Raw genomic sequence first — 26,792 nt, forward strand, 5'->3', positions numbered from 1 at the left:
GTGTTCGAGGAACCAACTTGGCTTGTCATGTACCTTGGTGCTGGTTCGACCTGTTGGACGCCCACTAGGGCATGGTCAAGGAATAAAAGTGGCATCACAGCTGTCATGTACTCATGACTGGTTGACAGAACCTTGATAGGTAATCGACATATGCGGATGTGAGAACTTTGTGTTCGGTCAATCTGAATGACTTAAGTTGCCCACAACTAGTAGACCATACAAGCAGGCGCCTTTTCCCCGTCCCTCCCCGATAACAAACGCCGTGGTGACAATGACTTATTTTAACCTAAAAGCGCTTGCAAGTAGATGCCTCAAAGCAAGGCACCCATGCTTGGGCTTTCGGACTGGTGATGAATGACGAAAGGTCCTGGTAAATGCCTCGTCCTGAAACCAGCAGCTTTGTCTTTTCCAGATGAGCGAATGTCTATCATGTCTAATAATTGCCTTGAAAACAGAGAGCAAGTGATCAAGTGCTTGGGAAGGATAAAACGGAAAAGAAAAATCACACTCATTGAGAGAGGATTCTCTATATGTGTGATTTCCCAGCGCGTGCGGACAAGTCAACTTGCTCAAACACTCGCGTTCCACATGTCGAAAGAAAATGAGGAAAATTGAAGAAAAACACAACCCAAGCATGGAGATACGGAGGAAGGCTGTGAGAGAGGTAGACGCTGGAGGAAAAGAACAAATAACCAAAAGACGGCATTGTGATGTTGAGTGAGGCCATTCAGACAGACCTCGATGGGAGCATATCGTTACTTGGAAGTTTGAGCATCCGCATTCTGTTTGTTGCCAGTTATTATCGGCCTGGACAAAACAGCTGGAGTTGGGAAACCTCCCTTATGGCTTGTGGTCAGGAGCGGGGGATGGCACACGAAGAAATTAATAAAAGAGGACGTCGAACCAGTAGGTGAGATGATGAATTTTGAGGGCGAGAAAAGAGCTGTCGTCGTGGTAAGTGTATAAACCTCGGCGATATTCATTGATGTTACAATGCATGACACCAAAGTGAAGAGCATGCTCCAAACGCGCATTGGCACCCGACACGTGAATCAACGGGGGGTAAACGGGTCGGGTTAGGGTTATGCATCACGCCATCAGCCTATCAGCACGCAAGACCGGGACCCAAATCTCCTCCTGAATTGCCAACTCCCCGACTCTCTCAAGTCTCATCTCCTCCGACAAAACGTTTAGGAACGAAAACAGCACACAAACCCTCTTTACAGCGATCACAACCCCAACACACCCTTTCGAAACCTCGCCCACTTTCGGACAAACCCGATTACTGTGGATTACACTAAACCCCGAATACTCTCTTGTAGGGGTGGTCAGTGACCGAATTCCGGAATACCGATAACCCAACGACAGCCACTCAGGTCGTCGTCGTCGTGCCCGCTTTATTCATAAACCCGCGGCCTGATTGCCCAATTGCGGACCTGACCACCGCCATGTCGGCCGTCGAGAGCGAGGCTCCCACCAACGCCAACACCACCCATAACAACAACAACAATAACACCCACAACGGCAGCCAAAACGGCAGCCTTTCCCCTCCCAAAGAACGCGAACGCAACTCCCTGACCCTCGACCAGCGTCGCGCCCTCCGACGATGGGCCAACTCGCAAACCGTGCGGCCGAGCCATAAGGCCTGCATCGAGTGGTTCCAGACACAATACAACCAGACCATCAGTCAATCCACCGTCTCACATTCCCTATCACCCAAATACGCCCGCCTGGACGGCGACCCTCAACTGTCCGGCTCCCGTTTACGCTTCGGCAACTGGCCCGACGTAGAGAAACTCGTCCTGCTGTGGCACCAACAAATGGTGGCCTCGGGCCGACAGCCGTCCAACGAAGAGCTGGCCGAAAAGGCCAAGAACATCTTCACGCAGCTGCCGCGGTACAAGGACGAAACCGCTCCCGAGTTCAGTCCCGGATGGATCCACCGCTTCAAGAAGCGCTACGGCTTACTGATCCGTCGCCAGCGGCGCCACGGCACGGCACCCAACCCGGCCGATGACATCCCGTACCTCGTCGACGCCGTGGGCCGGTTCATGAGCATCACAGCGGACGTGTCGCCGACCGTCATCCGCGAGAACATCCTGCGCGTGGTCGGCGTCGAGCCCACTCTTGCCACCTGTGCAAAGGTCAGAGACGAAATCATCAGGAAGCTGGAGGGTCCTTCTCCCGGCGCTGCTGCTGGTCATCATGTCCCCAACCTCCATCAGAACCAGCACCAGCAACATCTGGCTGGACTCCAGCAGCACGGGCAGCACGGACACGCAGGACAACCCCATTCTGCTCTCAACACTACTGGCGGCCTTCCCCCCGGCTCTGCCGTAGCAGGAGGAGACGTACCCATGGGCGGCGTCTACTCACCCGACGACGACCCGGAGGTCGTCCTGCAAAACGCCCTGCGCGCCTTACAGCAAGAAGAAGCCGACGCGGAAGCCGAAGCCGCTGCCGCGAGGGAAGAGCGCGAGCGCGCTGAGCGTGGCCTACCGCCCCTCGGTACCATAGCTGGACAAGCTTATAATGCCATGTCTACACCTGCTCGTGGTGGTGGTGGTGCAAATGGGACTACTACTACAGGGGCGAGGTTCGCGCCTGGTGCTAATGGTGGTGCTGGTGGTGGTGCGGGGGCAGAAGATCCGTTGACGCTGACGCCGATTCCTAGTGGAGGACCGGTGTCGTTGACGGATCGGCCAGTTAGATGTCCTTTCTGCGTGAACCAGAGGATGTTGAGGACGATCAAGGAGGCGGTTGAGCATATGAGTACTCATGTTGTTGTTTGATTTGAGAGGGATGGTGACGGGGGAGGTTTTTTGCCTCTCGCTTTTTCGTCTTGGGTGTAGTTCCATCACCTTTTCCCTCGAGGGTTTAGACTTTTTCTCTGTTCGGGTTTCTTTCACTGTTTCTTTTATCATCATTACCGCCTCTTGCTGAGATTTGAGAAAAGGGTCGGTCCTGCTCACTTCTCTGCCCATGTTTTTATCCTGACAAGGAATGTCTTTGCCGAGTACCGGCATATCGGCATGTTTTATCTACGACTCTGGCGGAGTACACGGGTGTTTTGGGCGTCATTACTATCAGCGGTATATGGTTCGTACACCTGCCTGCCATAAAAGAAACGGTGTGTTCTGGAATTGGTGGATCAGTCGGATGGGCGTTGTATCAGTACTTATCGGGCTTTGAAAAGAGCTAATAGGTCTGGCCTTTGGGCTGACAAACTTACAAGCGTCAACATGGTGATCTTTAATGGGGTTAACTTTGTTATCAGGAGTTTCATATATGTAGACCGAATCATGATTGTTTGGTTTGTGAGCGTCCTCGCAAGTTGAAGGTGATGGGCTCGTTTGTACTTGTCATGCGAATATGCAATGTGGATGATGTTTTGGTAGGCTTGGCATTTCCCTTAGTTGACAAATGGAGCTTTTCATTCAACCTCGCAATGACATTGAATAGCGAGTGACACATGCAACTACCGAAAGCCGCGATATCTTCAAAACGTAGATTTATTCTCTTAGCTGGCTATGAGTGGAACTCCTACTACCACGCGTTTTTGGTCATCTTCACACTCAGTTCTGGACACCAAAACACATGTTCGCACATGGATATCTTTCAAATCTCAACAAACAACACTACGGTAACAATTACTCGCGTGTCACCACCGCCATCTCATTATCAACATCTTTGAAACACAAAAAGCCTCTTTCAGTGTCTTTCATTTCAATCATCATCCATTCACCAGGGCCCCTTCTTCTTGTCCCTTGTTATCACCCTCACCACGACCTCCTCCCCCTCCCTCCAACCCCTCTTCAACTTTCAACACCACCGTGATTGTTTGATATCAAATAATCCATCCACTCTGATTCCCACCAAGCCAAAACTCCGCCTCCCAGTTTGGCCACACCTAGAGCTCTTCCTACCACTGCGTCATCACTCCCCTGGCTCGAATTCGCTCCTCCTCTTCACTATCGTCATGGATCCCCGGCTCCGCCCACCCAGCTGTTCCAAAAAAAAAAAAAAAAAAAAAACACCGTACTCGAGACCCCACCGCATCCAAAATGCCCCATGGCCATATGCGTACAAAATGTTTAGTGAGTGGAGAGGCACGAGGCGATCGATTCGAAGCGTATTATATTGACCTGACCGCGACGGCGTGTGTGTGTGTGTGTGTGTGTGTGGGTATATAATATGGTGCATGAATGTCACAATGTGTGATTGAAGAACCATTTGTGGCAGTTCTCAACGGCAAGGATGATGTGTCTCTGAGTCCCAATGTGTTTGTCCCTCCCGGCTGCTCGCCTTGTTCGTACAACTAGCCGTCAAGGTGTTATGTTTGGATGTCGAATGTCTTAGTCCACCTGGTGCTGTCTTCGACTCGAATGTTCGTGAAACACAGCTCATGTGACCATGGTATCTGACTAACGCTGTGCATCGGTATTTGGCCAACAAAGGTGTATGGGTTGAGTTGCCACAATTTGTCAGTCGATTATTCCACGTAAACGAGCAACTTCTCGTTCCGCCCCAGTGCAATATCGAGATCCTCGTCGTTCATCAGAGGAGGCTTCTCGCCACTGGCGTCGTCCTTGTAACTTAGCTGAACGTGTTCGCCCTGGGGAATCTTGAGACGGTCAAGAATCTTGTCGTGAAGAGCTTGGAAAGGAATATCATTGGGTACGCGGATTGCAATGATGTCGCCATTGAAGTGCAGCTTCACCTTCATTTGCGCGCCACCTTGCATGATAGCAGGCGACAACGAAGTCTGCGAAGCCTGCGTGAGTCCTGATATCTGGCGGTTCATGGGTGGTTGGCCGTTGCCAATGCTCAACTGTCTCTGAGGAGCACCCAGACCGGCTGAGTATCTGTTACCGCCGGCTGTGCTCTGTAGTGACAGGCCGTCAGCTGGTGAGCCAGGAGACGGACCAGAGCCTCCCGAAAATCGGTATTCCTCCCGAGCAACGCTAGGGTCGATCTCGTAATCACCCTCTCTAGGAGTAAAGAACTGCTTGACCAGGTTACAGCGGGAGATGTGTGGTGGTTGCTCGAGCAGACTCTTGACGTAAGAGTCAAGGTTGTGGCGGCGGCCTTCCGTAATCGCATCAGTCACGTAATTAACAGGACCGGGCATGTAGGGTAGCGTTCGCGTTGTGCCGCCTGTAGTTCCAGCTTCAAGGGGGAACTCTGTCAGGAGCGCAATCTGGAAGTCGTAGAAATCCTCGTAGTACCGCGAAAGCTCAAAGCACCGACCATCCTCTAGTTCGGTTTCGATGACGAACCAGTACTTATCCTCGGCAAAGCAGTACCTCGGAACCCGGGCTGCAATGGGTGCGGATAGCATCGATGTTGGCCTCGCCGCATAGGCTTGTCCTTGACCCTGTATTTGTTGCTGCAGAGACTGGTTAGTAAAAACACGCACACAGAGCCTGTAGACGGAATCGTAACGTACCTGGGTGTGAGTGGTCTGCTGGCTTAACCGGGCGCTTCCTTGCAACGTCAAGCGGTTCATGGCCTGGTCGAGTGGTTGTTGACCACCGCCACCACCGACATCAAACTTGCCGAGAGTTATGCTCGAGTTCTTGTAATCTGCGGCCATCTTCTTCCACTCTTCCACCTTCGGAATCCCAGCTTTTCGTACTGCTTCATGGGGATTCGGGACAGGAACATTACTCGCCATGTCCCGAATCTCAACGAAGGATACGGGGATCAGACCCGGGCCGCCAAGTCTCCCAATAGGCTTTGCCACGAACCATTCGGGGTTCGACTGGGCGATCACAATGATGGCCTCGCCCTGCTTGGCTTCCAATTCATCTGCCCGTTCAGCTTGGAAATCGTACAAAACGACACCATAAACCATGGCACCGTTCTTGCCAGGGGTCTTCGAAATCCGGTGTCCTGCGTTGGCCCCAGGGGGCGAGGCTGCCGAGCCTTCACCATATCCCGAATCGCTATCTACGGTCTTGAAACCCAAAGAACCGGTCTGGGACTGGCCGCTATCACGTTCCGTACGCCCAAGGGCCTGGAAATATCCGACGGGCACGAGACCACGAGCATCTGGTAGCGCAGGGTTGCATGCCTCGTACCACTCTTGGTCATTTTCACGGCCGATAACATGAAAGAAATCGCCGCGTGAAAAGCCGAGCTCCTGTGGAGTTTGTGCTTCGTAATCGTAAAGAGCTTTTATAACCTGTAATAACAAGTTTAGCGCAAGTGCCTTGTGGTTGAGACCCTGTTCCGAGACATACCTTCTTTGGAGGGACAATGGCGACGGCAGATTTCGGTTGAATAGTAATATGGGGTTTGGGGTCCTTCTCTCCACCCTTGATGGACCTTCGTAGAGCCTTAAAACCGCGTGACATTGTTAGTTGCCAGAACGATGAGACCGCAGTATTGAGAAGAGTATTCCGACCAGGCCAAGCAAATTCGAGAGGTGCTGTGGGTGTAGATGGAGCAGACACCAAGAAAAAGGACTCCTCGGGTTCACGCAGGCTGTACTCCATCGTGACGAAGTGGCCAAGGCAAGAACGCCTATGTGGTGGTGTATGAATAGCTGAGCCGCAGCCCGATCTTCTCTCTCATGTCCCCAATAACAGTGAAGCCTCTGCCAATGACTGGATAATCACGAGCGTTCTTCTTTGGGGAACAAGCAAAAATGATCGGACTGAAGAGGAGGAGGGACGGAGACGGGAAGAGAGATGGGATGGCAGAACACAGAACAGCGGGGCATGACGTACCTTCATCTTGTCCGACAGAGATACTCAGACGACTTGTAAGCTGTGTACACAAAAACCCAAACCGGAACTATTGTGCTATACAGGTAGAGAAACAGAAACGGCTGACGGGGTGAGGGACGTCAGCAAACAATCTTTTGGAGCGGGCGTCCTAGTGTCGGCGTGTGCAGGCAATCGTGGTTGGGGTTACGCCGACTCAAATGACGGACGGCGAGAGGTATTGCCTAGGATCCCTCTGGGGTTAGTCCTGGGCGGTTCTGCGTGTGCGTGTGCGTGTGTCGTGGAGGGTGCTGCTGGCTGGGATCTGTGTAACGATCCAAATGCGCCGTATGTATCGGTCGGATGAGCGCCGGGGAAGAGTAACGCTGCGATGACAGGAGTGAATATCGCGAACGGGGTGGTTCTCTGCTAGTGTTTGCGACCGTGCGAACGTAAGGGAGATGTTGTAATTTGGGAGCAGCGGTTGTCCAGCTAATTTCGGGGATCGTCTCGTGTAAACTGGTCGCGCTCCAATGCTTCTATCCCTCCAACTTCGATAGCTGACCCAAATTCGAGAGGCGCTGCCTGGCCGAGTTTGCCTCAGTCTTAGCTTTCCGTCTTTGTCTGAGCCTGGTTAGGGCTAGTCGGCGTCTATGTGTAGTGTTGATGGCAATCCTCTTGTTCCTTTGTTCAGCCGCAATGCCGACTGCCTAGACCCAATGTCCAACCTGCAATTCCCAGTCCGGCGAGCGCTTCTGGAATGTCTCGTAGTGGACAATCCGCCGGGAGTTGCGTCGAATGTTGCGATTGTTGTCGGGGATGAGTGACTGTCGCAGTACTGAGGTTGGTTGTCGAGAGTTGGAACTGAGTGAAGCGAGCGAAGTAGCTGAGAATGGAAGCTGGAAGTGCGCGGTGGCGGGGAAGGATCAGGATCAGGTGGGATATATGGCCTGCGTGCCTTGCGTGCTAGGTAGTTCTGCTAGTTCTGCTGAGCTTCGAGACGGGCAGCAATAGCATTGAAAAAAAAAAAGGGAGAAAGGAACAGCCCAAGCCAAGCTTGAAGCGGAAGCAGCAAGGGTGATCAAGGGTCGGGCCCAGGTGTGCTCTCACAAGAGTGGAAGTCGACAGGGTGGTGGCCGGAGATGGGCTCGAAGACGGCGGGTGTGAGAGTGTGATGAAGGTCGAGTCACCAGCCTAGCCGACGACATGGAAAATGTTGGAAAAACAGCCGCTCGCGCTTGCTTGCTTTGCTAGTGCTTGCTAGTAGCATCTGTCAGTTTCTGCCTGCGTCCTGAGCGTAAAATGGTGGCTACCTCTATCTAGCCGTTAACAACCGCATCACAATCGGCATGACAATGGACGGCGGCCAGGACCGTCACGGCTACCTCGATCGAGAGGGGAATTGCAGCGTTGCAAGCACCGCAGAGGCCGCGCGGGCAGGTACCTGAGCACCCCCCGGCCTGCTCGATTGGCGCAGTTGCTGCCCTGCGGTTGGTGCAATTGGAAAGCGCGGCCAGGGTTCTCGTCCACAGGGACCCTCCCTCCCTGGACCGGTGGGTCCGAATTAGCTTTCTAGCCTTTCTTGGCCGCTCTCGATCTTTGGGATTCCGCTCGTGCCCACACCACGATACGACCAGAACTTTGCGACAAATGGAAGAAGACGGCCAACGTCAAATCTCAACTAGAACCAACCAGCTTGCCAGTCTTACAAAGTTCTGATCAAAGAGTGTATTTTCCGCAACGAGGCTAGTGATCAGGTAAGATTGCCGCTACCTGATTCTCCGCTGGTGCCTTTTGTCATTGCCTGGTCTACACCAATTGTGTAGATATTGCGTAGTCTGGCATAAGATATATGCGCGTGCTAGTGTGCGTATTGTACATATCTTCTAGCACTACATATGCATCGTGATCGCGCTTGTCATAGCGGGAACTGTGGTTGGCTTGCTCGAGCGCTCCCGTTGCTAGGAGTTGACGACCATATTTGCTATCGGACCGGGACCTCTGGAATTCCACCTCTTCAAGCTCAAGGACTATACGTGCACTTCATGTTCGAGTCGGTTCCGTCACTACCCATCTAAAGACCCGAAATTCTCGATGCGATACTGAAAGGCAGGTATATGCCTGCTGTTAGTGCACCAGCTCATACGATGCGTCATAAGATGGCTCAAAGTCCACACCTTGTCAATGCATCGACATCGACATGGAACTATCGATATGATAACGTCGGGTAGACTTGGAAGCGGAAGGACTCGACAGATCTGGTTTGAGGAAACAAATTCAATGCAAGGCCTCCGAGACAGACAACGCTTCCAGTTACAGGACAAATAACGCTGACAGGAATGACGTTCATACATTTGAATGTTCAGCAATAAATATCGAGCCTGTAATGGTTTACCCACAGTAAAAAGTGACCATGGTGCGATGCTATAAGGTTCGAGTCTCCTTCATTGGTGCAGCAGACGCATCGAAATATCAGATATCGCTTTGACTTTTCTCGCTTCTCGCTCTCGGGGCGTTCAGATGAACCGCCGGCACCGCCTTGCGCCTGAATGACTAATAGAAAACAAGGAGCATTGAATCTAGAATGCCATTATGACGGCCTGGTAGGGCTATGCACGGGCTATGCTACAAAACTCTGTTGAAGATTTTGCGACTTTAGGCGTCAACCATGTCCATCTTTTTTCCTTCTTTCTGATCGTGGGGTAATTGGACCACACACTCTCTTTTCATTCTTCCCTCTTCCAAGGACACATTGAACGCCCAAATGAGGCCGCCAATCGCCACGTTTTCCATGGCAATGGTTCCAATTCTTTCCGTTCATTCTTTAGTGCAGGATTCTATACGTACATGTACAACCTTTGGCCTATCGGGATGTAACGCGAGAAGCACAGAGACGGGCCGGGATGCCCGCTGGCGGGCGCGCACCTGTAAGCAATGAAGCAGCGTGGTAGTATTTATCGATTTTTCTAGGGTTTCTAGCTTTTCCTTAACAAGCCACTGCCCGATTTGTCAATGGCTTGTGACGATACTTAATTCTATTAAGAGGTAAACGTAGCAGGTAGGAGGAAAACTTCTCGAAACACCAGGCTCGTGGGATAAGAAGTCGGAGATGGAAAGTGTGCTTTTTGTACTACAGAAGAAACTCAAAGAACACTTTCCTTGTGGTCATGTTGCTTAGCGCGCGGCTGCTTGTCCTCTTGACTCATTTGGCCATGCGATTCATTCGTTGGACCTTCCACGTCAGAATTATCTCTTCCAATATGGTTGGACAGTGTTAATGAAGTACGTTCTTATTTTGCTAACTGAAAACAGGCCCATTCAAGCTTCCTGCCCAAGGCTTTGTTAGGCGCAAGAGTAAGTAGAGCGACTGCTCTCCAAACTGTTCCTCTCAACACCGAACACCTGTGGTACTTATACTAAGATGAAGAAAAAAAACCCAAGGGACAGATGCATTCAGTTTTGACACCCAGAGACGCCACAACCCTATGCTTGCTGGCCCGAAATTCCACCCAAAGATGCCCACGCCTTAAGACAAAAAGTACTGTAAAGAAGCCGAAAAGAAAAGAGGTGCTTCCGAGCACGTATATAACGAGAGCAGGGTGCCACTACAGCACCATAGCAACTAATGCTGCTGCTTCCACGTCGCCGAAGGTCACCTCTGTGTGACCCTGATGTTTGCTAAAATGCGAGAGCCCCCGAGCCGACACGTCGGAACTAGCTGAAAAGGTAAGTTGGAGTGCGTTGCAAATGACGATCAGTCGCATCGCGAGGTCGCAAGACGACTTGGAGGAGGAATCGGTGTTCGTAAATGTAAGATTTTCCCAGGGCATGAATTGGCTCGCTCTAATGCGTTCCACGTTACGTCTCTTCAGAGAGCAACTTCGGGACTGGTTGACGACGAAGGAACGGGGAAAGATTACGCGTTGGTATTCTGCGTCGACGGATCGCTCAGTCGCATTCCCATAAGGTGTTGCTGATACGAGCCAAGGTCGCAAGTTTCGTGGAGGCTGAAAGGGACGAAGGTCGAAAAGGGCGTGCTATCAATGATATCAAACTACTGCAGGACGACGCAAGGGTGCAGATCCCGGTGACTGAGGTGGGAAACTACGTAGGCGGAGGAAAAGTAGAAACATCAGGTCGACAGTCGGTGCTGGTGTCTTAAAGATTCCGAAATGATGTGGGCGGGTGAGGCGACGATACGAAATGAGGACTCAGTGCTGTTAGATTTGACCTTTGATGTCAACCCTGGAAAAGGCTGCCTTCCTCGGACCCTCGAATAGCTCTTTAGCTTTTCCGGTCAGGAAAACAACAGTTCCGTCGCGATCCTCCAGTAGATCCTGGCCCTGGTAGTCGAGGATAAATTGGGCAGCATCCGCATCCGACTCAAAGTACAGCTCTTCGGTGACGAAGCGCAGTGGCACATCGGGTTTGTACCTACGCAGAGTTAGCAACAAAACTTAATTGCATAGGAGGGAAATGGAAGGTACGTACGCCTTACAGATGTTGCAAAGAGCAGCAAGGCGTTCACGGCCGACGAACATATCCATAAGATATGCGCCCATGTTAGGCGTGTCGTTGTAGAGCCGGAAAAAGCGGTGGTAGTTGCCCAGTGCCAATGCGGATCGGACATCAAGCGCGTGCTTTATGGCCTCTTCCTCCTTCTCTGCTGCAGTTAGATCCGCCAGGACGTCGTTCAACGCCGTGCGGTTAGCGGTATGAATGAAATACAAGATACGATACGCCTTGAACTCGATCGACTTTCCCTTGATACCCATCTTGTAGAGAGCCTTGAGCTGGGTCTGACACTGATTATACTCACCGAGGTCCCCCTTCTCCAAGGCAATCCGGGCATGGATTTCGTAGACTTCTACGGTAAACTCATTCTTGATGCGCTGGACTGTCAGGTCCTGACGCATGGATTTGAACTGATCGCAGATGTAAGAGTAGTTTTGCTCCTTCTTCCACTTTCTCTTGAGCAACTCGAGCGTCTGGCGCAGAACCCGCTCTGGTCGGACCACGGACGGAACGGGCGGTGCCGTCAGACGGAGATAACGCTTCTCCAGGGTCTCGCATGTACCGACAACCGGGCCGTCGCTGGGAGGAGGAGTCGGCTCACGATACGTCGACTTGTATCCTCCGTCGAAGCGCTTCTGACGTTTCTCCAACTGCTTCTGGAACTTACTTTGGGTCTTCGACTGGGCTTCCTCGACTGGGGCTGGGCGTTTATCAGCATTGAATGTAATGCGGTCCTCAAGGCGGTTCTGTCCGTTCCGCCAAGGGGGTGCGGCGCCCTCGCTGAAATCTGTAGACTTGCGCTTCTTGGAACTGGTAGGGGAAATGGAAAGGGCCGAGAAATGAGGTGTTTGTTGAACGGCCCTGGCTCTAGCACGCTCCTCCTTGATCATCTCTTGCGGCAAGGGCATTTTCTCCCAGTTGACGGTGTACATGTGGCCCTGGTCGTTCGCATTTGAGATGGTTTCCTTGAGCTTGGCTTCCATTTCGGCGCGGGTGACCGATGGGTCTAGGTTGGAAGTCTGGAAAGAACGCTGGACGTAGTTGCGAACAGATTCTGGCCAGTCGATCTTTTTCTTCGCAGGCTCTTGTGTTGTAGACGGCGACGCGACGGTCAAGGGTGCGGCTGGATTAGTGTGGAGTGGTGTTGCGGGAGGATGTGTAGGAAGAGGGCCGTAGATGGGTGGGGGAGGATAGGAAGCGGGTGGTGCGGCGGAATAAGGTTGACCGAAGGTTTGGCGGACCTGAACTGGAGTGAATGCGGTAGCAGCTGGGGAGGAGAGATGAACAAACGTCAGCAACCGTCGTCGGCAGTGTCAGGACAGGGCGGCAGGAGTACGTCGCAGGTTGGAGAGATGGCATGAAAAAATCACACGACAGAAGCATACCAGAGTACGGATAGGCCGCCGGCGGTTGAGTGCCCGGCGGCGGAGGTTGAGCGGATGACCACTGCATGTTTCTCGTCTGGGATCGATCGGGGTTTGTCGAGGAAGAGTCGAAGCACACGACGAAACAAACAACGATGGAGCAAGAAAAGACGACGCCAACAAATTAAACAGAGCTCGCTGGCGGAACAACAACTCGTACAACTCGTGCGAACCAAGGTTCGAAACTAGCTATGGACTTGGGCGTATGTAGTCGTGAACGGTGGCGAGGGGATGGTTGCCGATAGTTATGATGGGTTGAAATTAATGAAGTGGGCGGTGACAAGAAACGTGCAAGGTTGATCAAAGGGAACCTCCAGTCCGGTCTTCTCTTCAAGACGGTGTTTGTTGAACCTCGCAGAAAGGGTCGGGTGTGTGTGAAGTGGCAGTGGCCCAAAAGCTGATCGGGCGTGGGTTCCATTCGGAATCGCAGCCGGCCATCACTAGCCACCGCACGGACTGCATGGTGCACATATCACCACCTGCTGTCTGCCATCTGGAGTCAGTGTTAGTGCAGCGGTATCACAGCCACGTGGGTGTCCCCATGAGGACGGCAAGACGGGAAGGACAACTTCTGATGAGCAGCTGAAGGCCTGCTAAAGCAAGGCTCACATTGCCCTCGCTACAGTTGATGGGAAAGTGCGATACCTGAACGCTATCTCATCGCCGCCAAGACTATCTAGTCCTGAGTCGCTGGGCGACAACAACCCCCGCCGACATCATTCAGCAACCATCACTTCTGTTCCAAGTTGTCGGACCTCTTTTCACTCTTTTAATAACCCGACTCCCTGAAGGCCCCAACAGCTTTCCCCGAACTATGACGAATGTTTCTAAAGAATCTCGACCTCACCACTGCCTTGCGGCCGTCGTACCTGCCCGATGAAGACCTTCTCTTTGTCCAGGACAATGTGGGGTTGTACGAGGGGTGAGCATTTGATTCCGACTTCTCCATTCCCGTCGTTGTCATCATTCAACATGCCTCTTTGTTTACTCTTGGCATGAGACCTCAAATTTATGGCTTGTGAATGGGCGGTTATGTTTCAACGATTCCCCGACTGACTGACATGCCATGGCTTTACCAGCAAATATAAACTGCCCAACCAACAAAATGGCCAGGTGTACCTGACCTCGCACCGAATATGCTACGTCGATAAGGCGGAGCCCAGAAAATACTCTGCTGCTTTGGATCTCAAGGACATTGAGCGCTACGAGTTTTACGTAATTGCGCCCTTCCCAAGAAACGTGCCGAGCGATCATCAAATACTAAATCGCTTTGATGTATATAGGCCGGCTTCCTCAAGTCCTCGCCCAAGATCACCTTGGTGCCCAAGGCCAACAAGCGAGGATCGCTCCAACTGTCGCGCAATGGAAACGCTTCACCGGCGCAGCGTGTACACAGCCCCTTTCGTGCGCCGCCCGTTGATACGCCTCCAGCAAGCTCAGCAACATGGGTATGCACCATCTGCAGCTTCTCTAACCCAGTGCCGTCCAATTTCGACCCGACGACAGCGAGTGAACACACGCCCCTCCCTCCCTGCCTAGCCTGTGGTATCAAGCCCACCTTGACTCATATCCTCAAGGCGGCCATCTCGAATGCGACGAGTCGACAGCCCGGTGGAGGGGGGCCTGCCCTCTACACGCCGCTTCCTGTCCGACCAAAGCAAGGCGCCGAGTCACCGGCACCAGCATCACCATCGCCCTTCCAGACAGGCGACGCCAGCGCATCTTTCCAGTGCCCAAGATGTACCTTTCTCAACCACCCATCGCTGATGTCATGCGAGATGTGCGGAGGGCCACTCATCTCGAACGACCTACCTGCTGAACTCACGCAACAAAGGCGGGGGACAGACTCTCCTGGCCCCATGTTGAGCAGCGTGGCCCCCAAGAGCGAGGCCCTAGAAAGCGTGAAGCTCTCCTTCCGCGGTGGCGGAGAGAAGATCTTTTACGAGAGGCTCAAGGGATCGATAACCCAGCGCAAATGGCTACTTCAGGGCGCGCCTCCGATTCCCAAAAACTCCGGAAATGGGTCAGGAGCAGGATCTGGTCACGGTGGAGGAGCTGGAGCTGGAGGAGGAGGAGGAGGAAGCGGCTCAGCTGGAGGCCAGCTCGAACGCGTCAAGATCGCGGGAATCGCCGGCCTTGAACAGCGTGGCCAGTCCATGCACAAGAACAACGAGATCGTCATCGGCAACGCATTCGAGGATCTCGAAGCCCTGATGGCCTCCGCCAAGGAAATCGTGGCTCTGGCAGAGACCTTTGCGCGTCAAGTCAAGGGCGCGGGCGGCGCCTCCTCGGGCAGCGAAAACGCGCTGCTCGCTGAGTCCGCCAGCCAGCTTGGCCTGATCGCGACCAAGGACATTGTCGGCAGCGGCGGCGGCGGCGGTGACTCTCTCTACCTGTCCGAACTCGCCCGTACCTTGGCTGAGTTCCTCACCGACGACGCACGGGGCGTGCTCAGGAAAGCGGGCGGGATCATCTCGCTTGTCGACCTCTGGGCCATGTTTAACCGGCTTCGCGGGGCCGTGGAGCTGGTCAGCCCTGCGGATTTTGAGAAGGCGGTTAACTTGTGGGACAAGCTGGGGCTGCCTGTCCGTCTGCGCACGTTCAAGTCAGGTGTGAAGGTGGTTCAGGGCCGTGACCGGACGGATGAGACGACCATCAGGTCGCTGCTGGCTTGGATGCAGGATTTGCACAATTTCCCGCCGGACCGGGAGGTGGCGTGGGATTGGCGCGAATTTGGGCGGGGCGTCACGGCGAGGGATGCGGCGGAGAGGTTCGGTTGGAGTATAGGTGTTGCTGAGGAGGAGCTTGAGATGGCGGAAGAGCGTGGCGTGCTATGTCGTGAGGAGGGCATTGAGGGTTTGAGGTTCTGGGAGAACTTTATCGATACAGGAGAAGGTGCTACGAGGCCAGATCCTGCGAAGGAGGAGAATGAGAGGATCATGAAGGCGTTGAAGGAGAGTGGATTTCTGTGATGTGAGTAGTACTCGTTGCGTTGTCGTTTAGGATTCGGGCTCTTTGCTTTAATCTTACGACTCCTTTCATACGTTAGACTATTTTCGCTGTTCATAATAGAATTGGTAAAATTGACAAATGGACACTGCAGAAACCACAATTCCACAGGCTCTGTGATCTTTCTGTGTACACCAGGGGTTGCCCCTTCTCTATAATCTAAATCACAGCCAAAGCTGGCTTTCTAAAGCAGCAATACCACAAACACTGAACACGAACGCCAAAACCCACGAAATCAAAGCAGCAAAGGACTTTCCAAAAACGCCTAACCTCTATCCGACAACCGCCACTGGTCTAACACAGCTTTATACTCGGCACAGCAAAACCCGACAACAACAAAAAAAAAGCCCCACGGTCTATCCATCCGTCTACCCATCCTCACATCTCCAACGGCACTCCCTCGCCTCCGTCATCTAACTCAACCGCTCCATCAAACCCTTCCGAACCTTCATATTAACAACCCCGCCCACCCCAAAAGCCGGCACGATCCTACATATCCTCGCCGCCACACTAACTGCCCAGTTCTTCCTCACCAGCGTCCACCTCTCCCCCCAACTCGGCCCCTTCTGCTCCCCTTGACCAATCGCTCCGGAGGGCCGATTATACATATCCAACCCCAACAGATGCACGGGTGTACTAAAAAGCTGCACAACCGCCGGCGCCGCAAACTGCGCCATCGTCTGTCCACTCACCCATTTTTGAGCTCTCTCCCCCATCTTTTCCGTCAAAACTGGCCCCAGTAAGGGAGGGACGTTGAACGACGCAAAGATCGTCATGCAATCCCTCACCGCGAAAAGCAAATAACTCGGTAATCCGACTGGTCTCGGCGTGGCGCCGGGCGGGCCGAAGAGGCGCACAAAGACTTGGTCTTTGTATATGCAGAGACCGATGTTGGCCGCGCTCGAGGCGAAGAATTTGGATGACCCTGAGGTTACGTGCGCCGGGTTGGGGTTGTTGTTGAGGGTACCGACGGCGGTGTCGAGTGTGTTGGCTGTTAGGTAGGTGCCGCCGTATAGGAGGAAGATGAGGCCGAAGGGGCGGGAGAGGATCGTTGCGCGGGGGGATAGCAACAAAGAGCGTAGGGAGCGGCGGAGGGAGGTGCCGATGGAAGCTGCGCCGGAGGCGTTTTCCATTATTGAGCTGTTGGGTGTTTAGTTAGTTATTGGAAACTTGGGAAGGGGGATAATGGAAAGGGAACTGGGTTGGGAGGGGACATACCGATCGATAATGGAAATAACAGGCGCAACGAGCACAGCTGCTGAAGCAGCGCTGACGAGGTCAGCACCTAGTCGCAGGCCGATGTTCTTGGTGTTCCATTTTGTGCTCGTAGTAGTGATTCCTTCGGCGGCAGCTTTTGAGATTGAAGCTGTTGGTTTTGTCTCGACGATCTCACCACCACCGAGAAGTGCGGCGCGAGTCTTTTGTGTTTGTGTCGCTAGGCCGGCGAGATGTGAATGTGGTGACGTCGTCTTGAGTCCGGCGGTTTCCAACGGCGAGGCGGCGGCCGAAACCGGGCCTTGGACCGGGACCGGGGCCGGGGTGCCTTCTTTCATTGTTCGGGGGCGGACCGGGGGTAACTTCTAGGGTTTTCTCCACCGGCGACGCGGGTTGAGAATGTGGGGGAGAATGCGGAGGTCGATCGGGGGCGGGGGTTCCGATGACAGCGGATGCGGAGAAAGAAGGGCCGAGGAAGGGCCTGGTGATTTGGGGATGATGCGCGACTGGATCCCGCAAAAGGAAAGCCAAGAAATTGGAATCGGTTTTTTTTTTTTTTTTTGACCTCGGTGATTGATGATTGACTGGGAGCGAAGTGTTGAGTGTGCGGGATGACGACGGTACGGATTGACTCGAACTTCTGTGGACGTCAGTGACGAATTGGACTTGCTGTAACGGCGTTTGTGATCGCAATGAAGAGCACAATGGCAGAAGATAGACAAGGTATCTGGAGGACGGAACTGCGTGACTCGAACTTGAAGAGCGAAAGGTGGGAAAACAAGACCCGGATCGGAATTGTTCACTTCAAAAGGAAGGAAACGGTGACTAATGGGAAGGGACAGAAGAGGGCCTCAGATTGATGTTATGGCTGGCTGTTGTGGACTCAGAACCACTTCACCGCGGTTTCTGTCGTTCCGATAACTTCTTCAGCTTCCGAAAGAAAACAGACAAAAGACGGGACGGGGTATCAAGAAGAAAAGGAAAAAGAACCCAGCACCGGGTCTTGGATATCGGTGTATTCTACCGAGTAAGCTATGTACATAGCAGGTAGAAGAAGAAGAAATCGGTCGAGCAGGTAGTCAGTCACACTTTCCCCATCGTTTGATTCTCTCTCGGGCGGCGGCCGGCCGCATCGGAGCTCTTCCACAGTCCGTCCTTCTTCCCGCCTTTGTCGACCCTGTCAGCCTGTCTTGCCCCGTCTAGGCCTGTCCAGTGCCTGTCCCCCGAGGCCACGGGCCCGTCTGATGGTTTGTGGTTCGACTGGTTCGACACCGAAATCTCCAAATTCTCTGCAACAAGCTCCGCACTTGTCAAGGGTCCGACGGTCTGTTCAGGGCCCTCAAGGTTGCAAGAGCATGGTTGAGGCCCCGAGATCGGACTGGCTAACGTCAGCCGAAATGCGACGAAAATGCCAGCCCGTGGCCCCGTGCCCCTCTTTCCCCTGGTTAGCCGAGACTTCTTATCAGATTGATCTGATACCCGCTGTGACCCGGCGCTGTGGGGTCGTTTCCGGCCCCACAAAGTGGGACGGGACCGCCGACTGCCGTGCCGGTGGGGGGTCGGTACAGGTAGTCGGCTCCGGTCAACATATCGCCAGTTATACAGTATATAATACGTATATATTCGTTCTAGAATGTCTGTGAAGGCCGGGGTGGATTCGGCGCCCAAGCTTCATGTGGGTTTGATATCATTAATATATCCGAAATACAGCAAAACGAAATTAGCCATATCTTTGCACAGTTCGCAATTATTTCCCTAACTATTTCCATTTGTCACGTCCTTACTTAATAGTCATGTCTACTAACACTACATTCACACACATCGAAACTCTCTCATGTTTGATTAATTGAGTCATTGATTGATTCATTTCGTCATCAAAGGTCGTCATGATAATGTTACAATGCCTTTATGGCATCCTCTTCCTTCCATTCCTTCCTCATCTCCCTAGACAAAAGTCTGCGATTTAGTTCGACTTGGGGAGGACGCCGGACAACCCACTGCCCGTCTGCTTCTCACCACCAAGAGTGTTCTGGATGGTGCCGCCGACGGCGCCCTTATCCGTGAACTGCTTGCCAATCACACCGTCCGAGGAGAGAGGGCCGCCAACAGCCTCGCCGATTTGGCCGATGGCGCCGGTCTCTGTTTAACCACCACAAGGTTAGAATTTGATTGCAGTTTGAAGAGGGAAGCAAAAAGGGCTTGGGATGGTTGATGGAAAACATACCAGTGAACTGCTTGCCAATGGCGCCATCAGAGTCAAAAGCCTTGGGCTTGGTCTCGGACTTCTCAGTGCCGAGGTGGGCGTTGGCGGGGGTGGGGATGGCACCGGCCTTGCCGCCGGTGGTCTTGGGACCGACGTGAGAGTTGGAAGCCTGCTGGGAAGACATTTTGATGCTGCGTGTTGTTGTTGTTGAGGTTCGTTATTGTTTAGGTGTTAAACAAGTGTTGTTCTTGTTGTGAGATTGTGATTGTATTCAGTTGCTGAATGCTGGAAGTTTTCCCCCTTCAAACGGGCAGCAGCCATTCCATATTAATACACAGGTCATTGTCCCGTTAGACCCTTCCCCAAATGCGTGACGACATCTTTGGAGGTAACTCCATCCGTTTCAATGGGTTGGTGACAAAGTGATGATTCTTGATGATGTCATGATGTGAGTTGACCAACAGAGCGCAGGTGGGTCAATCAGCACTGCGCACGCCTGCGGGGCCCCACTTTACCCCTGAGCGAGGTGAACTTCTGGCCAATTTGGTCCGGTCCACCAAACATCATAAAGCTTGGGATTGTCTTGATTGGGAATATCTGATACTGATCACGAGATCGTGTCGGTGATGATCGTGGATGGACTTGGTTTTGGAGTTTTGTTTACTTTCCTCTGGTAAAAACTTGCGACTTCCCCCGTCAGCTCCTGAATGACGCAGCGGAACCTCAGTTAACTACGAAGATTGGCGTATTCAGGACCCTTTTCTCCGGGTGATATTCTTGACGAAAATCTTTCTAAACGGCATGATACAGCTGACGATGAGCCCCCTATGTATGGATCTATCTATTACATCCAGGATTACCAGGAATCGTCAACGATGCCAGTGAAAGTGTTGCATCGTCATGAATCACTTTGAATTGAACCAACAAAACAACAAAGACTGACGACGTTTGGCCTCTCAACCTAATCCCTATTTCCCAATAATAATGCACCTCCGCATGTACTAGGCCTCTGGCTCAGTGATTGTGCCCTCGATGGCGTCAGATCACTGTGTTTCCCAAATCCCTAACTACCGATAGCATCAAACGACGGCCATGCAACCTTGAACGAGACAACGAACTGTTGAAGGCTTATAGCCCTCCGAAATATCCATTATCACGTCCTCAGCAGCCCGTTTTCCATATGCCTGATCCATTATGCCCAGGTCTCCCTCAGAAATACCCCGAAAGATGCGTAACATGCAAAGTAGCATCCACATAGACGCGGTTCTCAATCGTGCACGCCTGGCCTGGCTCGATCCTGAACATGCCATGTTGGCCGATCATGACCTCCGGCTCATCCCCGACCTTCACCCGCAACTTGCCGGTTGCGACCGAGACAAGTCGGGTCTGGCCGTCTTCGGGGTCCATGGTGATGGTCTGGCCGGTGTGGATGGTCTTGACCTGGAACTGCACGTCATTGCAGACTGGGACCGTGTGGCTTGTTGAGAGGAAGGCCTTTGAGTAGGCGAAGCCTAAGGAAGATGTTAGTGATTGATAGGGAAATGGTAGGGGGCTAGGAGAAAATACTCACCAATAGGTTTATCACTGTTCGACTTGAGGATCCGACCAGGAGCCACCTCCCACTCCTCCATATCAAACATATACGCCGACTGGACCTCGCCAGCCGAGACAAGCGAGGTCGTGGCCTTAGCCGGAGCCGCCTGCCTTGGAGGCCGCGGAGCTGCAAGTGCTAGCGCCCATGCTGCTCCTCCCCCTCCCGCTCCTCCTCTTTTCAACCAAACACCATCCGTACCCTTATTGGTTTCGGGGGCCTTTCGCGGGAAAGGCGGTTGAGGTCGCACAGGAATCCCCTTGCCGCGTGAGCACGCACCCCCCTTGCTGTCATAGGTGCAATTGGCGCAGGCCTGGTACACCCTTCTGGCTTCCGGGTGGGCGGTAGTCTTAATGGCAACGCAGCCACCCTTAAACAACGGCCCTTGCTCCCGACGGCAGCGCGTGCACGGTATCCCATCCAGCCCGTCTCCTGTGACTTGGATGATCAGGGCGGCGATGTCGCGGGTGTGCTTCTCGGCGAAGGGCTCGCTTAAAGGGAGTACGAGGTCACGAACACGTGGGAGAGAGAGGAGTTCCTTGATGTAGCCGACTTCCGGGACCTCTTTGGTGAAGGCGAGGTGAGGCTTAATGTAGTCCCAGAGCCTTTTTTGATCCTCGGTTAAATGAACAGTAGAGGTAGACTTGGTGAGTTCGTCGCTCCTTTGGCCGTTGTTTGGAGGTAGGGGTTGATTGTCGAATTGCGGGTTATCTTCCTTGTGTTCTGTCAAGGACCTTGGCCTTGACTGGATGTTCGAACGCGTCAGCGCTTGGATACTCTCAACGTTCTTGCCCCTCGATCTCAAAATACGCCGCGACCTCTCTGCGCCCCAGGATTTGTGGCTGCAATAGGTCTGCCCAAAGTGGTAGAAGCAAGCGGCGCAGGAGTAGATGTTCGCCAGGGGACCATCTTCTGCTTTGGAAGATATCATAATACAACCTTTCCAAGGACCCCTGCCCAGCTTACACTTGTCGCAAGGTGTCGCAGCGGGTTCTCCCGTAAGCTGAATGATGACGGCGGCGATGTCCCTGGGCTGTGAATCCATAAAGGGATGCCCTCGCTGCCACTCAAAGTTGATGCTCAGCTCCCTCACTCGAGGAAGGATGCTCAGCTCGTAGACATAACCACCGCGAGGCATCGCCTGCCCCCTATGCTTGACCAAGAGTGGCTCCACGTATGCCCACATGCTGGCTCTGTCTCCTACCGGCTCGGAGGATGAAGTAACGAGGGGTACTTTATCCAATGCCATGTACTTATCCAATTGCATGGAATTATCGACTGACGCGGATGGCTTCTCAATGGTCTCATCCACTTGCATGGAATCATCCAGTGATGCGGATGTCTTCTCCATGGAGACGACAATGGCTCCCCTTCCTCTGGGCATGTTATTTTGAAGCAGCTCTTCTGTCCAAGGCCCAAGGTCTGTTAAAGTCCCATCTTGGTTGTCGTGGAACATATGGCCATGGTGTGCGGACTGTTCAACGTTAGTATCTGGATCTGGCGGCCCAAAATGGCTAAGCATGTTACTAACCTTGAAATGTTGGCCCAGGTTGTGCAAAGTTTCACTAGACTTGACACATTTTTGGACAGGACATTTCCAAGGGAAGAACCCATCTCCGACTTGGTACCCATCCGGTAGGATGGCTCCATGCGTTGTATGCGGCACGCCACCCACCTCCCATTCGCGATAGGCACGACCTGAAGCAGCTATGTCTATCGGCGCATAACGTGCCGATGGGTCAAGAGCACCATCCTGGGCTTTTGCCTCCGAGGCTGATGGATGACCTGCCGGCGTGCCTAGAGCTTCTCCTTTCGCCTTGACGGCGTTGTGCTTCCTCAAGATGTCGTGGACATGGGCCGTTCTGCCGTCCGCCCATCGTTGTTTGAGAGCCTCCGAGACTCGCTTTCTTCGAGCATCATCCCATTCACCACCAGCCTTACGTTTCGTTGGCACTGTCGACGTAGGCACAGTAGCAACAGTGATGGTTGTGGCCATACTGGTAGGTGCAGACATAGTGGCGGGCTGCTGCGCGGGATTGATGACCCCAAGATCCCCTACGGGAACTTGTACAATGTCACTGAGGATTTGGGCCGGCTCGAGCTCTCTGTCGTTCTGGACGCCGAATCCATGGTTTGGCACTCGATCGTACTCCGGGCTGGGCTCGTGGTCAGACTCAAAGATGAGCGAGCCCCCATCTATAGAGGTATCGTCGTTATCGGCATCGTCGTCACTATCGCTATCGCCTTCGTCGCCGTTGTCGCTATCACCGGCAGGATGACGACCCTCGACATTGTTGCTGTCGAGATCGCGTAAATAGCTCTCGATCTCACTGGTATCAGCCTCGCTATCAAGGGCCTCGTCACCCTCGGCGACACTATCTTCTTCGCCGCTGTCCTCTTCGGCACTGCTTTGCGCACTATCACTGTCGGTGCCCGAGCTGGAATCCGAGTCTGACTGGCTTTCGTCCGCGCTGGTTTGGACAGCCGTAGTAGCAGCCGAAATAGCTGGATTGGAGGAGGTGACGCGTCCTCTTAAAGGTGATATCGGAGTAAAAGCGAAGCCACTAGTAGGGGCGTTCCCTAGCCCGGTTCCCTTGAGAGTCGGAATATGAGACGTATCCGTGTCTGGTAATTGAAAGATTGGAGGTTGCAAATGCCCAGCCATAGCGTTTGTGAGTATATAACCCGGGCTGCCTTCCTAGTTAGGTTATTGTATGCTCTCGATCGTGGCGTAGGACCATCTCTTACTACGGTATATCGTAGTATTCGATCTCTCGGGCAAGTATTAGCCCTAGCGGTGAAAGTAAACGAGCAATTGCGCCCTTTAATACCTATCAGCTTTGAGAAAGCTCGAATGATGATAGTTTAAAGAGGTTAATCAGGCGCCTAGATATACGCGCACGTATATGAGTGTAAGAAAGAAATAATGTTGAGGAAGTGATTGAGAAAATCGAAAGGAGGATTTTTGCTGAGGCGTTATATGTTAAGAAAAAAGATGTAAAAAGGTAGGTAGAAGTGATAGTTTGCAGCAAGTAAGATCGATCTAGTCTTATTCTCTCAGAACTGCCTTTTTCTTGGGAGGTTAGCGCCGCCGTTAGACATGTAGGTTCTAAGCCACGCTCGGGCGCCACATACTCTATTGTGACGTTCGGAACCGGAGCGGATCCAAAGAAGGAAAAGTGGAGGTTAGATAAACGCCTATTATAAGAGACTAGTAAGAACAATCAATTTAACTTTAAAATAACTTCAACAGTCAGATACTTATATTAAATGAGTAAGTGTTACGAGCTGATAATGACGGGCACGGGCCAACTAAGCCACCAGCACACAACAGCCACGCGTAAGCTAGGCAGTGTAACCAGAGGCAGGAAAAGAGCTCTGGGCAGGCAAGGGCTCTGGGGAGTCGAGCCAGACTCACGAATCGAGCCAGCTTATAAACCACACGCTATGGGGTTCACGTCTACGTGGACATCTGGAAACAGATATCTCGCAGAGGGCGAGCAGGTATAAAGGGACTACGGGAGAACTCAGATTGTTAGATAGTTCAACAGTAGTCAATAGATCATTATCACCAAGACCAGTATTACGAGCATACTTGTTGTGAACCTTTTGGCTTCACCGAACAGCACTGATAGTTACTACCTTCAGCTATCTCATTTAGGTAGATCAGACTGCCGTTCATTACAGTAAATAAAGATATTTTCATCATTAGAGTTTTAATAAACAATCTACTCGGCTGGTCAAAGTAGTTAAAAGCGCACGTGCCACGTTTCAAGTTTAACCTTGTGACGAACGGCAGTCTGATCTACCCAAATGAGATAGCTGAAGGTAGTAACTATCAGTGCTGTTCGGTGAAGCCAAAAGGTTCACAACAAGTATGCTCGTAATACTGGTCTCGGTGATAATGATCTATTGACTACTGTCGAACTATCTAACAATCTGAGTTCTCCCGTAGTCCCTTTATACCTGCTCGCCCTCTGCGAGATATCTATTTCCGGATGCTCTGCTGAGCCCCATAGGTCTATCTAATGAGTGTTGGCTCACTGTGATAGGCTGTGTTGTTTGTCCGAGATGGGGCAGCCAGGTCCCAATGGTCTGGTCGTCCTTTGTGTCACTTAAGTTCGTAACAAACCTGCATGCTAGCTAAATGCTAGGTGAGAGCTAATTGATAGTGCCTTACCTGCCCGCGACAGCTCCACTATTAACTCTAAGCGACGAGAATCGCAAACGAATTGTCGCATTTGTGCCTTCGTCTTAAGTCTCTAATATTTGACTATCTGATACCGGACATGTGTATTATAGGTATATGTGACGGCTGGCACCATCTGGGCTGTCACATGCTTGCCATCAAGGCTCCCATTCACATGGGTGCTGTTCAATCGGGTCATCCCATTCACGGGTTTGGCTGTCACTGGTTATCGCCTGTGGTCTGGGTATAAAACCCAGCTCTGGCATCGAGCCTTCCCTTTTGGGATTTCTTCCCTCTTCAGCTTCTTATTCTTAGTCCAAGTTAATCAAATCGTACACAACGTGCCCTCTGGTTACGCCGTGACAGGTAGCCCGAATACTATAGATCCACCTGCCGGATGGATCCTGCACCTGGGCTTATATAAGGTGATCCTTCTGGGTATTTGTTGTATTTGCTACCTTTCCTCCTTCGTACAATTACGTATAATCACATTTACCATCTACCCTTTGCCCGTGATAACATGTATTTTTTCAGCAACCAGCGACGTCAAATCCCGTCCCGCTCGGCGGCTATCTATCGCCCTTCCCTTTCAGACTTGTGGTGCCCGGTCGCCAAGCTCCAGATCTTACAGGCCTTCGTACAAAACAACAGAGACTTGTCTAACAATGACCCTGCTGCTTCTTCCACGTGCTCCATCACTTCACCCATTAGAGGTACCATTGCCAGTAAACACTTCAGATAAACTATAGCCGTGATCGTTTCAAGTATGAAATCATTCATCCGAAAGGCGAGTTTCCAAGAATCTTGAGCTTAAAAGAGATTTTGCTGGCTGAGTGCGTGACACGAGAGGTAGTTACGGCGAGCCTCCCATCTTCCTCAAACTAACCATCCTTCTTCTCCTCCTCATCCTTATCCTCATCCCTCATCCCTCATCCACAACCCCAAAACTTCCAAGCCTCACTTACCACCGTCAATCAATCAACCACCCACCCCCCTCAAGGCAGCAACCCCTCATCAACAACCGCCTCAATAGCCTCCAACATACTCCCTAACCACTTCTGCGCAATAACCTCATCCCCCCTCGCATTCGGATGAACCCCATCCGTGGTATACTGTGTCGCGTTAAACCTAGCATACTGATCCCCGACAGTCACCGGCCTGAACAGAGGATTCTACCCAACCTGGCCCAGCACATTCTGGCCGTTCACGTACGCCGCCCAAAGGGGGATATACGTGTTCAGCTCCTGGACCTTGGCCGCGCAAGACGGGCAGTTGGCTGGTTGCATCGGCAAGATCTTGGCCACCAGGAGGCGCACGCGCAGGTTGACGGCGCGCATCTGGTTGAGCAGGGCGCCGTAGGCGCCGAGGATCTCCGCGGTGGGGCGGCCTTGCCAGATGTCGTTGGTGCCGAGGTGCATGAGGACGATGTCGACGGGCCGGCCGAGAAGAGAGACGTCGGGGTTGAGGAGCCAGGATGTGAGGAGGGGTTGGGTAAGAAGAGGGAGGTCGGAGAGAATGGAGAGAATGGGCACGGTGGTTGAGGCGATGCCGGTTGCGAGAAAGCCGCCGTGCCCTTCGTGCGGCCAATCGTAGGCGGAGCCGTAGCCGCAGTAGGTGCGCTGTTGGGTGCCGACGAAGCGGATTTGGGAGTAGGGGAGGGGAAGGTCGATGTTGGTTGCGCTGAGCTTGCGGGAAAGGAGGGCACGCCAGCAGCCCTGTGTGGGTTTTTGGTTAGTATGTGACGTGATGTATGAGGTCAAGGAGGCAAGGAGGTAAGGAGAAGAAAGGAAGAGGAAACGAACTGGATTGCCAGTAATGGAGTCACCTAGGGCCATGATGCGGACTTGTTCTGTGACCAAGGGCCCAGCCGAAGCTTGAGAAAGGAAGGCTAGCGAGCCTACAAGGCCGCTGAGAAGTTGGATGGTCGCCACCATGT

At 52.7% G+C, this 26,792-nt stretch overlaps 8 protein-coding genes across 8 annotated transcripts; 2 read left to right on the forward strand and 6 right to left on the reverse strand.

The window, feature by feature from the left end:
• The first annotated feature begins 1,440 nt into the window (after nt 1-1,440).
• Nucleotides 1,441-3,318, forward strand: SMAC4_04719 (uncharacterized protein). The gene has a single exon (XM_066090165.1). It carries the CDS (start codon nt 1,449-1,451, stop codon nt 2,790-2,792), a length of 1,344 nt encoding a protein of 447 aa, XP_065946520.1. The 5' UTR covers nt 1,441-1,448; the 3' UTR covers nt 2,793-3,318.
• Nucleotides 3,319-4,046: 728 nt separating this feature from the next.
• SMAC4_04720 (uncharacterized protein) lies at nt 4,047-8,149 on the reverse strand. The gene is made up of 3 exons (XM_003346499.2): nt 6,246-8,149; nt 5,450-6,187; nt 4,047-5,389 (listed from the first exon to the last, which is right to left on the reverse strand). The coding sequence occupies exons 1-3, from the start codon at nt 6,498-6,500 to the stop codon at nt 4,493-4,495; spliced, it is 1,890 nt and encodes a 629-aa protein (XP_003346547.1). The 5' UTR covers nt 6,501-8,149; the 3' UTR covers nt 4,047-4,492.
• Nucleotides 8,150-9,846: 1,697 nt separating this feature from the next.
• Nucleotides 9,847-13,124, reverse strand: SMAC4_04721 (uncharacterized protein). The gene is made up of 3 exons (XM_003346500.2): nt 12,611-13,124; nt 11,202-12,492; nt 9,847-11,144 (listed from the first exon to the last, which is right to left on the reverse strand). Exons 1-3 carry the CDS (start codon nt 12,675-12,677, stop codon nt 10,931-10,933), a joined length of 1,572 nt encoding a protein of 523 aa, XP_003346548.1. The 5' UTR covers nt 12,678-13,124; the 3' UTR covers nt 9,847-10,930.
• A 4-nt stretch (nt 13,125-13,128) lies between these two features.
• SMAC4_04722 (uncharacterized protein) lies at nt 13,129-15,993 on the forward strand. The gene is made up of 3 exons (XM_003346501.2): nt 13,129-13,571; nt 13,729-13,864; nt 13,933-15,993. Exons 1-3 carry the CDS (start codon nt 13,471-13,473, stop codon nt 15,619-15,621), a joined length of 1,926 nt encoding a protein of 641 aa, XP_003346549.1. The 5' UTR covers nt 13,129-13,470; the 3' UTR covers nt 15,622-15,993.
• A 78-nt stretch (nt 15,994-16,071) lies between these two features.
• SMAC4_04723 (uncharacterized protein) lies at nt 16,072-17,211 on the reverse strand (the record flags this gene model as incomplete). The annotated part of the gene is made up of 2 exons (XM_003346502.1): nt 16,072-16,798; nt 16,877-17,211. 2 exons carry the CDS (start codon nt 17,209-17,211, stop codon nt 16,072-16,074), a joined length of 1,062 nt encoding a protein of 353 aa, XP_003346550.1.
• Nucleotides 17,212-18,695: 1,484 nt separating this feature from the next.
• Nucleotides 18,696-19,425, reverse strand: SMAC4_04724 (uncharacterized protein). Its single transcript, XM_003346503.2, has 2 exons — nt 19,098-19,425; nt 18,696-19,012 (listed from the first exon to the last, which is right to left on the reverse strand). The coding sequence occupies exons 1-2, from the start codon at nt 19,258-19,260 to the stop codon at nt 18,837-18,839; spliced, it is 339 nt and encodes a 112-aa protein (XP_003346551.1). The 5' UTR covers nt 19,261-19,425; the 3' UTR covers nt 18,696-18,836.
• Nucleotides 19,426-19,739: 314 nt separating this feature from the next.
• On the reverse strand, nt 19,740-23,566 carry SMAC4_12873 (uncharacterized protein). Its single transcript, XM_066091125.1, has 3 exons — nt 23,416-23,566; nt 20,647-23,361; nt 19,740-20,587 (listed from the first exon to the last, which is right to left on the reverse strand). The coding sequence occupies exons 2-3, from the start codon at nt 23,330-23,332 to the stop codon at nt 20,286-20,288; spliced, it is 2,988 nt and encodes a 995-aa protein (XP_065946521.1). The 5' UTR covers nt 23,333-23,361; nt 23,416-23,566; the 3' UTR covers nt 19,740-20,285.
• A 1,462-nt stretch (nt 23,567-25,028) lies between these two features.
• SMAC4_04725 (uncharacterized protein) lies at nt 25,029-26,790 on the reverse strand (the record flags this gene model as incomplete). The annotated part of the gene is made up of 2 exons (XM_003346504.2): nt 25,029-26,571; nt 26,659-26,790. The coding sequence occupies 2 exons, from the start codon at nt 26,788-26,790 to the stop codon at nt 26,029-26,031; spliced, it is 675 nt and encodes a 224-aa protein (XP_003346552.1). The 3' UTR covers nt 25,029-26,028.
• Between the last annotated feature and the right edge of the window lie 2 nt (nt 26,791-26,792).

The sequence above is a fragment of the Sordaria macrospora genome, chromosome 3 (genome assembly GCF_033870435.1).
Source record: "Sordaria macrospora chromosome 3, complete sequence".
NCBI lineage: Eukaryota > Fungi > Ascomycota > Sordariomycetes > Sordariales > Sordariaceae > Sordaria > Sordaria macrospora.

Excerpts from the sequence above, each read along its gene's own strand:
- SMAC4_04719 (XM_066090165.1), top strand. The coding sequence starts at position 1,449 with ATGTCGGCCGTCGAGAGCGAGGCTCCCACCAACGCCAACACCACCCAT.
- SMAC4_04720 (XM_003346499.2), bottom strand. The coding sequence starts at position 6,500 with ATGGAGTACAGCCTGCGTGAACCCGAGGAGTCCTTTTTCTTGGTGTCT. Across the intron at positions 6,188-6,245 it reads CCATTGTCCCTCCAAAGAAG|GTTATAAAAGCTCTTTACGA; the intron begins GTATGTCTCGGA and ends TTGTTATTACAG. Across the intron at positions 5,390-5,449 it reads AGCAGACCACTCACACCCAG|CAACAAATACAGGGTCAAGG; the intron begins GTACGTTACGAT and ends CAGTCTCTGCAG.
- SMAC4_04721 (XM_003346500.2), bottom strand. The coding sequence starts at position 12,677 with ATGCAGTGGTCATCCGCTCAACCTCCGCCGCCGGGCACTCAACCGCCG. Across the intron at positions 12,493-12,610 it reads GGCGGCCTATCCGTACTCTG|CTGCTACCGCATTCACTCCA; the intron begins GTATGCTTCTGT and ends TCTCCTCCCCAG. Across the intron at positions 11,145-11,201 it reads CTTTGCAACATCTGTAAGGC|GTACAAACCCGATGTGCCAC; the intron begins GTACGTACCTTC and ends AACTCTGCGTAG.
- SMAC4_04722 (XM_003346501.2), top strand. The coding sequence starts at position 13,471 with ATGTTTCTAAAGAATCTCGACCTCACCACTGCCTTGCGGCCGTCGTAC. Across the intron at positions 13,572-13,728 it reads AATGTGGGGTTGTACGAGGG|CAAATATAAACTGCCCAACC; the intron begins GTGAGCATTTGA and ends TGGCTTTACCAG. Across the intron at positions 13,865-13,932 it reads TTGAGCGCTACGAGTTTTAC|GCCGGCTTCCTCAAGTCCTC; the intron begins GTAATTGCGCCC and ends TGATGTATATAG.
- SMAC4_04724 (XM_003346503.2), bottom strand. The coding sequence starts at position 19,260 with ATGTCTTCCCAGCAGGCTTCCAACTCTCACGTCGGTCCCAAGACCACC. Across the intron at positions 19,013-19,097 it reads CATTGGCAAGCAGTTCACTG|AGACCGGCGCCATCGGCCAA; the intron begins GTATGTTTTCCA and ends GTGGTTAAACAG.
- SMAC4_12873 (XM_066091125.1), bottom strand. The coding sequence starts at position 23,332 with ATGGCTGGGCATTTGCAACCTCCAATCTTTCAATTACCAGACACGGAT. Across the intron at positions 20,588-20,646 it reads GAACAGTGATAAACCTATTG|GCTTCGCCTACTCAAAGGCC; the intron begins GTGAGTATTTTC and ends CATCTTCCTTAG.